General features: G+C 46.6%; 1 protein-coding gene across 1 annotated transcript; it reads left to right on the plus strand.

The window, feature by feature from the left end:
• Window positions 1–622: 622 nt before the first annotated feature.
• On the plus strand, window positions 623–12175 carry fignl2 (fidgetin like 2; the record flags this gene model as incomplete). The annotated part of the gene is made up of 2 exons (XM_080030807.1): window positions 623–656; window positions 10128–12175. Exons 1-2 carry the CDS (start codon window positions 632–634, stop codon window positions 12173–12175), a joined length of 2073 nt encoding a protein of 690 aa, XP_079886933.1. The 5' UTR covers window positions 623–631.
• Window positions 12176–12482: the final 307 nt, after the last annotated feature.

Below are 12482 nucleotides of genomic sequence, written 5' to 3' on the forward strand. Positions count from 1 at the left end.
TAAAAAGTGAAACATTACCATTACCAAACATTTTATTCCTTTGCGTTTTGCTCATGCAGCTCCAAAAGTGTCTTCTAAGAATGCAGTCTTTATTGCCCTAGTGCACAGACCAATGGTATGCATGGAGTCTTTTTGTGAGGCAGATTTAGAAAGCCCTCTTTAGAAGCTGAACGCAGCTTCACAATCAGCTTAATGCCGGCCTATAATGAATACCCTTCTGTGCACCAATTTGGCTGTGTGTTTGTTTGTGTGTGTGTGTGTGTGTGTGTGTGTGTGTGTGTGTGTGTGTGTGCGTGCGTTCGCGTGCGTTTTTGTTACGCTGATAGGGTTCTCAGGTTGGTCAGTAATTCTATCACACTGTGGGTGAATTCTGGTCTGTGTTTGTGTGTTCAAGTTTGTGTTGCTGGTGTGACCTTGTGTGAAAGGCTTGGTTGATATGTGAGTATGTGTCCAGACATTGTGCAGCAGCCTGTAACCGCCTCACCTGTCTCTCTCTCTCTCGCTCTTTCTCTCAGGGCTGTTCTGTTGTCAGTGCGAGCACACGCTTGTGATGGACTACAGCCGGACGGGTGCTTACCTTAGCTGGCATTCACAAAACAGCATTCCTCCTTACTGAGACCAGCTCCACAGAATGCTGAGTCCTATTGTCCCCTATAGTGAGTACTCTGCACTTCTACCTCTGTATCCTCCTGCATGCCACACCAAACACCCCCACTTGACTTATTTGGACCTTGCCTGAATCAATGAGTGCCCACTCCAACAATTAGCAGGAGTGGGTTCTGCGTTCTGTACTTTGCACACAGAAGAAAAAAAAAAAACTGGTTACTGTGAAAATGTGCGAGCCTTGGTGCAGAAACCTGACTTTCTTCTTGACGTACGCTGTGGAAATGCTAAACCGCGGGCACTGGCCCTGTCTGAATGTTTCATCACCAGGCGGAAGACACAGTTAGGGGAAGGAAGAGGGACAGAGGGAGTTTGCAGGGGCTGATGGTTTAAGCAGAAGAAACCCCTTGGCTCTGCCAGTGTCATTTTACCAATACAACTCAGGACTTTCCACCACACATGCTGCCTGCTGCTCCCTAACCCCCCCACCCCCCCTCCCTTTTCTCCCTTCAATGCTGACCTAATAACTGACGTGTCCAGTTTTGGCCCCCCCCTTTTGCACCCTCCCACCAGGTTTCATTTGAGTCCAGTGCTCTGGCTCCAAAACAGCATTGTCTGCCAGCCAGCATGGGGCTGCCTCTGCAGCCTCGGCCTCAAGACTCCCTTTTCCCCAGCTCCTAGCTCGCCTCAAAGGAGCATTATCGGCATGACAGTTACGAGAAAAAAGGGAGAAATAAAACAGAATGGTTAATTTAAAAATATTACTTCTTAAGGCCTGGATTTGTTTTCTTTGCATCCTAAAAATGGATTTCTGAAGCAATGTAAGTGTGGGTGTGAGATTTCAAACTGGACAAAACAGCCTGATTATAGCGTCATGAGCAAATATTTAATAGTTGCCATGCCACTTTGTACATTTTCACTCTTGAATATCCAATGCTATTATTTGACAACTGATCAGATGAATAGAATTATTATATGTTGCTAGATATGTAGTTGTTAAGAAATACTTGATGTCCTATCACAACTGGCTTGTGGTTGATTCAAGCCAGTTCTCCCAGAACTTGTTATCTTTTAACGGGGGATTTTTAAAAAATTTTATATAGCTATAAATCCAGTAAGTTGCAAATAACACAACTGGAGCAGTAATTTGCAAGAACATTCATGCATGCCTGTGCTTCTTTCCATCATGCCCTGGTTTAGAGGTCCTTCCATCAGCTCCCTGCACCCTGTTAGTCCATACTGACTAAACACTGCGGCTTAAGTGGACAGCACATCCAAGAATGTCACAAACTGCTGTTGGAATATTTAGCATGCCTTCAGAGCCGACGCACTGCTGGTCCTTCATGGGAATCTCCCAGCAGACAACGAAATAGCCTTTTTGTGTGATTTGCTCCTATGATCAAGATGCACAATGCTGGTTTTCATCTGCTCGTCCCAGTAACTCCATGGGTTTTTTATATACAGAGTAGCTCTGTTCTGCATTGCTCCTGTGGGGTCGAGATCATTTCGGAACAGCCCGCTAGTGTGCATTTATGTAGACAGAGGGAACGTGTAAGCGCACACAGCAGTGTTAGCTATTCACGTTGTTTACTTCTCAGACCAGTGACACACAAACACACACCTGTGCTTGCTAGTGACACTGAAGCCCCTGTTTTATTAGTTCAAGTGTGTGGGCGCAAGCCTGCTGAACCAAAAAATCTCTGACTGTGAAGGACTTTGCATATGTGCAGGACATGCGAAGACTCTCACCTCCATGTTGGAATCCCCTTTGTAGGAATGTGGAGCATTCCCGCTTCCCAACGCTACTTCTGACTCCTGCTGTAGGCATTTGAGCCCCTGCACATACGCAGGTTCCAGTGTGTAAATGCACACATGGTGACACATGGTTAAAGCAGGTACAGCTTTACAGCTATACCGGCACTCTTCAGTTTTTTTTCAGGACTGCTCCCACAAATCCAGTCTCTGTAATTTAGATACCAATTTCAGCCGTTGTATATTGGTCACATTCTCTCCCCCCGTGTCCGGCCTTGGTCCTTGTGTCCGGACAATCCAGAGGACTTCAAGCTGGGGCGAGCAGCCACGGCCGGACCTGAGAGGAAACCTGAGAGAGATTCCAGGGGCCATGGATACTCCTGGAGGGATTTGGTGCAAAGAATCTGTAATCTGCACTTCAAACACACTCTTAAATCAGTCCCAGGCCGCCAACCCAGGAGTGCCCTAACTCTTGTTGCTGGGGGCCCCTGCTGGTGTAGCGATACTTTTTCTTTTAAAACAGAAAACGTACACACACACACACACAGAGCAGGACTCCAGATCTGGCAGTTTTTATTGCTCTCCTCTGACTGAACCCTATCCTTTTTCTCTCCGGCTCCGTTTTTATGTTTTGTGCAGAGTGTCTTTGTGAATGACTCGGCTAAGTCATGAAGTAGTTTGTATAGAAAAGGAAGGAGTAGAATTCACTGTGGCCCCCAAAGGAGCAGGTTGGAGGGCTGCGCAAGCGTCTATCCCTATTGTAGGCCAAGTGTTGCAGTGGAGGGGTCTGTGAGGCCCTTTTTGTAAACACACAGCCTGCTGAAGTGTGTGTGAATAAGGGCCAGGATCATTAATGTAGGGTGTGAATGGGCTCTAATTAGCCCCCTGTGTGTGTGTATGTGTGTGTGTGTGTGTGTGTGTGTGTGCGTGCGTGCGTGCGTGTGTACTTGTGTGTGGTTGTGTGTATCTGTGAATGTTTGTGTCTGTTTGCATACGTCTGTCCACAAGAAAAGAAGGTTAGGGACCCAGGGCCCTGTGAGTCCACTGGCCCTATGCTCTGTCTCTCCAAGGGTTCATCAGCTCATTAAGGATACCTCAACTCCCGTTAAGGGCCCAATTAAGACGCAAGGGGGGTGAGGCTCATTTGGATGGCAACACTTCACCGAATTCCTGAGGCAGCAGAATTCACAGCTCGACAATGAGACACAGCGTCTTTCACACCAGCTAATTAGCAAATGACTACGCTTGAGAAATAACACACTTTAATCGGTATGCCATTAGGTGTTTGTAGTGCGGTGATCATAAAGTGCATTGCCGCTGAGGGAAGTGCGGGCACTGAATGTATTGAATTCTCTTTTAATTTGTGTGTGTCATTACAGAAAACAACAAATCCTCGAGTTGTCCATGTGCTGAGAGTATAAGCTGGGAGCACAGACGGGGGATTCAGACAGAAATGTAGGGAAAAGCAACGTGCTCGCTGGGAATGAAGGGAATAAGGGAGGTGGAGAAGCAGAGAAACGGGCGAAGAAGGAGATTGCAAGGAAAAGATAGAGTTGGAGAGCGAGTGGGACAGATGGAGGGGGGTGATTGGTCATCACAGAGCCTTAGGACAGCTGTTCTTTGATATATTAGTGGATACAATGACCTAAAGCCAGCCTGCAGTCACAGAAAATAGGGACCCTGTTTTTCTTGTGGGGAGGGGGGAGGGGGGGATTCTGCCATTTGTGGACGTGCATTAGCTGGCACGGGGGATGGGGGAGTTGTTTCTAAAATTACGAGCATGGAGTGACGCATCCAGCAATTATTCCGGAGGCTTTTTAGTTTTAGATAGTCCTGAGGAAAGAGGTGTTTTTGCTGCACTATCATTAACAATTCAAAACACGTTTGTCAATTAATCAATGTTTCACAAATGCCATCAAGTGGTTTGGATAGTGCTCCTCTTCATCCTCTCTGCAAACAACCACTTTTAATGCCACTCTGAAAATGTGGAAACTGCTAATGAATTGGCGATTTATTCACATAGAAGCTTGTTTTTTTCTTGTTTTGAACAATAATTGTAATTTTGTTATTTTATTAAATGTATTATTACAAAGGGCAGCATGATTAAATAATCCTGTTATCTTGAAAAAACAATGTTGTAATATTGTCCCTCTGTTATAATAAAATTAGCTGTACACTCTGACAGAAACTCTTCTGACAGCTGGCCTGAAACATCCCCAAAGGAAGAGGAAACAAAGAATAGTGTCAGTCAAACTATCACTCCGATGCATGGAGTACAGATAGCTCTACCCACAGAAAGAGGACGGTGCACGAACGCACACACACACAAACACACAGGACATCCCTCAATGCCACTGAAGGAGATGGGCTCCTTCCTCCTGGGATTGGACTGGTGAGGCATGTTTGAAAAGAGCTGCGTCTGCTCTTGCACTGGGCAGCAGGTGTGAGCTCCCGCACTCTTCTGTTATTGCATCTTTTAGGAGCGTGAAAGAGGTTGCAGATGAGCCGGAGGGAGGGAGAGACAGAGTGGAAGTGAAGGATTGTTTTTTGTTTTGTTTTGTTTGATTGATAGCAGCCCCGTGACTAAAGCATAGCTTTATAATAATTTTCCTAAGCAATGTCCAACTATGCATATCTGATAAAGTATGATCCCTGTTGTTCTCTGTGTGGAATTATCCCTGTCTTAATTTGGTTGTGAGCATTGACCTTGTGCTTCCTTTAACAGCCTTTTGACAATACCCCACACCATAAAGGCTCTGGCTCCACACCACAGGCTCTTTAGCAACTGTAGGATTATAGGGGTACCATTTTGTAACACACATAGTAAAACCCACAACACCCAAAAGATACAGTATATGAGGAATGTATCAAAATGTTTTCATTGTGTTGGTAAAAACTATGCAAGGGCTGATAAACTGTGTACTTCATTCCAAAGTAAGGGAATGTCCAGAGACAATTTTCCAGTCTCTCTACCTGCCACGCTGTGAAATGTGGCTTGCCTCTCAAATTGGTGTTTTTATGACATTCCAGGTAGTATGCAGCGGCATGGCGGCCACAGCCTAGTGAGAATGTCCTGCCTGATATTAGTGTCATAAATCACAGTGAACTTGAGAACAGAGGACTTAAGGTGCTTCAAGAGTGAACAACAAATCAAGATAACAAACCCTGATAAATAACAGATCCCGAGTGCAGATGCCTCTCCCTTTGCATACTTAACTTATTGGATAGATTTGTCTGCACATGCACAGAAGTGTTTAAAGTTTCCTGAAGCAAGACATCATTTACTTCTACATATTCATGTCCGGCAAGCAAAAGTTTAAGACAACTGCTCATTTGTCAGCTTGCATTGGCTGAATACTTAACAACTGTTTAAGTGGTCAGAGGATCAAGTTTTTGATTTATCAGCACAAATATATTGTATGTCCACATTCTGCCCGTCATCCTGCTTTGGTGTGGCTTCGTGCCTTTTATTGTAACAGCGCTAATTTCAAGCTTTCTCTGTTTAAAGTGGCTGTTTTCTAGATTGAATCCCTGACCTACTGCCACAACAGCTGGAGCAGCATTGGCAAGAACATTTGACACTGCACTCTCTGAATAGTTTTGTTCAGAGGTATCAAAATATTATTTTTTCTTCTGCTTGAAGTGAATTCTCAACGTAGAATTATTTTCAACGCGGCAGAAAGAAATTTCTTCACAGAAAATATGAATGCCACGACCTTCAAGCCCACTTATTAATTATGCACTATCATCTTTCCTTTTTTCCCTTTGTACTATATTTTATAGGTAAAACTGACCATCTGAGCAACCATCTGTAGGTCAACATCATGAAAGCTCATGTTATTAATAATTTTTAAATATTAATAACAGAGGATCACAGGATGTATAGATCTATGTTCATTGCTCTCCCTTATTCATGCCTCTGTGTGGAGGTATACGATGAAGTGAAGATGTTGGTATTCTCTGGTCAGCGGTGGGGGGAAGAGCTCAGCTCTGAATAGAGTCCTGATTGGATTGATCCACGGCGCTCTTGTTTACAAGCGGCCCCTTCACAATCGTCATGGTTTAATAGCACACTGTCCCAGATGGGCTGTTGCATTCGTGTCCGTTTTGTTCCTCAGGGCAGGGAAAACAAAAGTGCCGGGAAGGGAGAAGGGGAAAGCAACCTCAGGGGAGCTGTGAAACTGTAATGGAGCCCTCTACCTCAGGGCTTCCTTCCAAGATAACGTTTCACTTCACCCACCAATACTTCTTTTATAGGAAGTCACAACAGAGTCTAGAGTACTACAGCCTTTATAGGCCATAGAGCTACTTCAGTTTCACCTAGTCAACATGATTCAGTGACTTTATAGATGGCAGATTGTAGCGTTTTGAGGCTAGAAATGAACCATGGCCATCACACTCCCCCTGCGCCATAAGTAGTCTAATTTTAATTTTAGGGCCTCCTCCAAATAAAGCTTGTTTCTACTGAAGAGAGCTGTGCCACTGTCCTCATCACGCACTCCTACAATAGGATGCAGCTCACACAGGTCACTCAATAAATCCCAGGCTGACACAAAAGCTGTCAGTGGACTGCTGCTGAATAGATTAATAAGATTTCCATAATTAGACAGGCCCCTGACAATAGGATCCTTCAGGCTTTGTCTCAGGGCCAACTGGATTGTCCGAGCCGTGCACGTCTGCTGGTCGGCCGTCCACCACAATGGCTGCACAGACAGTAAGGAGCAAGAACATCTGTCTCTCCTGGGGCCGAGAAACACACACACACACACACACACACACACACACACACACACACACACACTCATAGTGGGAAGTGTCATCTGCACACAACATATCAACCTCCTGGCAGCTGAAAAAAGGGACAGAAAAAAGAAAAGTTACAGAAAAAGAAAAGCCGATTAATCACATATTTAGATAAACTTAACTTGGTCTCTGTATATTCTTAATAAATATGTTTGAATTATCTATCCATCACCCCCCTCTAGTATGTGTAAAATAGAGTTGATTGAATTGTGGCAGGAAAGGAAAATTTAACAGCATTTGATTTAAAAAGATACAGTATCATGATACAAGTAAAAGTTGCAAAGAGAATACTTGCATCTACATAACAAATAATATAAGTTAGTGTCTTATTTTCTATGTTGTATAGGATCCTTTACAATTTAGCATCGGACTGAAACATTTATTTATTTATTTAATCTAGTGATTGCACTGCTCCCCACAGTATGACCACAGTGTCCTGATTTCCTACTTCTAATCTTAGCTTTCTTCCTCCAGTGAATTAATCTAGATGATGGCTCTGATTTAAGCAGAAGTGTAGATTAGAGTTTGCACAGTGTGCTTTGGTTAGACTGTGCTCTAAAAAACACAATCCAGCAGAAGGCAAAATCTCATTACATGGAAGCGACTAAACTGCACTTGCAGCCCTGCTGTGTTCAAAAGGGGTGAATGGATGCCTGTCACTCATCTTATTCACTCTGTACGTATAGAAATAATTACAGTCAGTATAGTCAAATATACACATATAAAGTAATAAGAAGGTGTTGTGCTCTTTAGAAATAGAAATTATTTACTCTCAGATTTAACAGCGAATTGCATCCCCAGGTATGTGCAGATGGTCATTACGTTTGTCAAGGGGCGAGTGTGAGAGAAGTCCATTCTGTATTGGTGCTTCACTAATGATTGAGTGGACAGCAGTTTGCCCGCCTCACTGAGTCCTCTAATGTCCGCTCCAGTCCGCTTAGAGAGGACGAAGTGCCTGCTGTCCACTCTTCTCCCTCCCTCCCTCTTCCATACCTCCCTTCCCGCTGCAGGTTTTATGAGCTCCCCTGGGCTCTCATCCATCTCTGTCACACACACAGGCCCCATTATTGGGGCTGCTCACAAACTGGTCGGGCTGCAGATGGGAAGGGCCTGCAGGACATATATGGTTTCTGCAGCCTGGACAAAGACCTGAGAGTCAGACCACAAAAATATGTGGTCATCTGGGTGTGGACAAGACAATGTCTTCAGCATGTTTGTGAAAAAAACACACACAAGAGAACCGAGTGTGAGAACGCTCCTTTACATCTTGGGTGTGTTGTTGTGTGGGTTGACTGAAGCTTAGGGAAGCACTTGAACTAGTTTGGCCATTGGGAACTTAAGGCAGTGGATTTGAATATGAAGGACATGATAATCCAATGGCCATCTGGTCTGCTGGTCTCATCTGACTGAATAAATATCAGGCTTAATCTGAAAACACACATGGGGAGGTTTGCGAAGAGGGGAAAGGAGGAGGCCAAAGTTTAGGAGTGAGCTATAGAGCTGGAGAGAAGCAGCAAAATTGCCAGCTGTGGATATTGAGATATGATTTAAATGGCAATAAGAAGCCTGGCTCCACACATACAGACAGCCATGAATAATGCATCATCAGGCATTCTCTGAACGAAAGGCAGAGAGGCCAGTTATGGCGGCTTTTGACATATTTGTTTTTACCTCCCTTTTTCTGGCTGGAGTAGTCCTCACCTCAGGCTAAATTGTGACAGTTCAATAATGCCAAGCTATGTGTGGAATGTCAAGCTAATGCCTCAGCAAGTGGTAGCGCTAGTCTTCATGAAATAGACAATCCCATAACTATCATATTGTGACAGTTGACTATACAGGGCTTTCAGAGTGTAAATAAAATATACAGGGCTTTCAGAGTGTAAATAAAATGGCATCCAAACACTGAAAATTGCATTAAACACTTAAGCAAAGGACTTGATAGACTGCCAAGCATATGCATGTTCTACACATTCAAGATGCAATGCTGGTCAAATATTTTATTGGAAAAAACGGCCTTTGCTTTTGGAGGCAGGGTGGAAAAAATTCATGGAACAAAATCTTTTTTTTCCGACTGCCCTCTCTCCTGTTTGCAATGTGTTCTGTGTGCAGCAGCCATGATCAATCAGACCTCGGCCAATCCTAAAGTCAGCCAGAGGAACAGACATTCCACTTTCCCAATGTTCCATGGGAGACTGTGCTGATGAATAGCACACTATGCTGCTATTCCAAACCCAACCCCCCTCTTTCTTTCTTTCGTTCTTTCTTTCTTCTCACTCTCTCCACACCACTGTCCACACACACACTAGCCCTCCCTTCTTCCCTCCCTCCCTTCCTCTGTCCAGCCGGCCACTGGGCTTTTGGAGCTCTGGTGTACTCACTGTGGAAAGGGTGGATTGGTGGGTGGTAGTTTGGGGGTGCAGGGCGGAGGGAGCAGGCATTCAAAGCAACATGCACATGGAGATAACAATAGCTCCTCTGGGAGACTTGCAGATGTTAGCACAGAGAAGAGAAGTGGGATCTTATCGCTACTCTAATATTCCCTGGGAAACTGTAGAACAACACATCCAAGCTCCCGACTTGCTCTCGCTCACTCTCTTTCTCTCTGTAGCTTTCGCTTTCTCCCTCCACCTTTCTCTCCCTCTCTGGGAAATTTGAACACCTTGTTCTAACATGCATGATGGTAACACTGAAACAGATTCCTTTGACTGAAGTAAGGCCATTAGTTGTCACTGGCAGCTTGCAAAGGAGGGGCCCAATTCATGCGTCACTTTGCACAGAATAATGGGGGGGAAATCATTGAAGTTGCACTCTCTGCTTTAGTTTTATTTTTGGTTGAAATGGAGGAATGGAAATTGATTCATATTATGACCTTTCTACCAAAGTTCCTCATGCACTTCATTCACTCCTTTCTGACACAATTGTAATTAAGGAATAATTATGACCTTGTTTCCCTTTGTTTCTTTTCTAAGGCCTGTTTAAGATGCACTGGAACCCAGAGCATGCCCAGCCTCTCAGCCAGTGGCCTGAGCAGCACCTGGACGTCTCCTCCACCACCACCTCTCCGGCTCACAAGGCGGAATTATACGCTGGCCGAGGCCGCGGCTCGTCCAACTACGCCTGGGCCAATGACGACATTTCTGCCCTCACAGCCTCCAACCTGTTGAAGCGCTACGCTGAGAAGTATTCTGGAGTGCTGGACTCACCGTATGACCGGCCACCTACTGTGGGCGCCTACCCAGAGCCGGGGGCCTTTGGGAGCCTGACTGTTCTGAAGACTGAGCTTGAGCCCTGGCCACTGACGCACAGCACTGACGCCTCCTATTCCCTGGTGCCCCCTGGAGGCCACGATAGCCTCTCTGGTTCCAAGGCTGTAGCCACATCTGCAGGCCCTCCAGGGGTTAATAGCGTGTCGGTGGTGAACAGTAACCTCTCGGACTCTGGCTACAGCGGCAGCAGCTCCTGCAGTGGCTCTGGCGAGTACCCCTCTAGCTACAATGGCACCTATCTTTCCTCAGGCTACTGTCCCCAACCTGGTGCAGCACTTCCCCCTGCCTCCCTCCACACTCTCCAATCCACCCCCACTCTGGTGTCCAGCTATAGCCCTACCACACCTGTCTATAACTACCCCCCTAGCACATACCCTCCCCAGACCAGCCTCGCCTCAAGCTACAGCCACCCCTCTGCAACTTACCTGCCCTCAGGTTTACAAGCCCCAACCCCCGTTCCCTCAAGGCCCACAGTGGTAGGAGGCAGCTATGGTTACCAGAACACCAACCTTGGTACATCGGATTCTGTAGGGACGTTAAAAAGAAAAGCATTTGAGATGAGTGTAGAGGAGGAAGACAGTGGGGATGGGTCTCGTTATAGAAAGTTTAGCTATGACTCCTTGAAGGCTGGGGGAAACTCCCCCTACAGTGTGAATGACAAAACTGAGTGCAGGGGAAACAGCTTCAGCAGTTCAGGAAGCACAGACCCTCAAAACTTCAAGCCCAGTAAGCCCTCCTCCCAGCCCCTGGTGTCTCCTCAGTACGGGGCAGCAGGGGAGTACAGCCCTCCAGCAGGGATGACGGGGGACAATGGCGTAGCGGAGCAAGGCTTCATCCAACAGCAGCAGCAGCACCGCTCCCAGGCCATCAAGCGCCCTCAATTTTGTGCCCTGAATGTCGATAGTTTGAAGAGCCCAGACCCTCGACTGTTGGACCTGGTCAATGGGGAGTTACTGGACTGCAGTCCGGCACTGGGCTGGGGCGTACTGGCTGGGCTTACTCATGTTAAGACTGCCCTTGAGGAAGACCTTCTGTGGCCCGTGTTGAGGCCCAGTCCAGTGGTGCGGCCACCAAGAACCGTCCTGCTGTTTGGCCCCCGGGGAGGGGGTAAGACGACGTTGACTCGTTCTTTGGCTTCACAGCTAGGGGCCTCCTTCTACCAGCTGAGTGGAGCCATGCTGGCCTCTAAGGGAAAGGCAGAGGCAGAGCACATTCTGGGCTCTCTTTTGCAAGTGGCAGGGGCACGGCAGCCCTCTGTGGTGCTGCTCAGTCAGGTCGAGGCCATGGAAGAGGAGGGTTTGAGGCAGACACTGCTGACCACCCTGGAGAAAGCCCAAGTGGGGACCACAGGTCTAGTTATTCTTGTATGTGCCACTGGCAGGCCAGATCTGCTGCAAGATGCAGTTCATCGGAGCTTTGCCAAACGGTATCACGTTGGCCTGCCAGATGTGGGTATGCGCAGGCAGGTGCTGCTGCAGGCGCTGGCTCCACAGGGCTGCAGCCTGAGTGAGAGGGAGATGAGCGCCGTACTGCAGCGCACAGAAGGCTTCTCAGTGTGTGAGTTGCTTCAGCTCAGCCAGCAGGCACTGTCTTCAGCATCCTCCCCCAGCGGGGCCATGCACGGCCACCCCACATCCTCCAAACCCCCATCCTTCACAGACTTTGAGAATGCCTTCTGCAAGGTGCGCCCACACACCGCCACAAAAGAACTGGACACTTGTATAGAGTGGAGCAAGATGTATAACCACTGAGAAAGCAGCCAGCCACTGAGAAAGCAGCCAGCCACTGTACTCGGACTGCATCACGATCCTGTCTTTGATATGACATGGCAAGTCTTGGGAATGTTTTGCTGTTTTGCAATTGCAGGTTATGCAGACAAAAGAGCCAGAGAAGCTCAAAGATACGGGAGAGCTAACAAAGTTATTTTACTGGCAGCGGCATACCATGGTGTGCGGTTTTTGTTTTCGTATGAATATCAGCACTATTTTGTTTTTCCCAAAGAAAAGAAAGATGAATAGGCCTTGTTGAGTGGGGTAGTTTGTAAGTCTCTAGTCCAAT

The sequence above is a fragment of the Ammodytes marinus genome (assembly GCF_949987685.1).
Source record: "Ammodytes marinus genome assembly, chromosome: 7".
Classification (NCBI taxonomy): domain Eukaryota; kingdom Metazoa; phylum Chordata; class Actinopteri; order Uranoscopiformes; family Ammodytidae; genus Ammodytes; species Ammodytes marinus.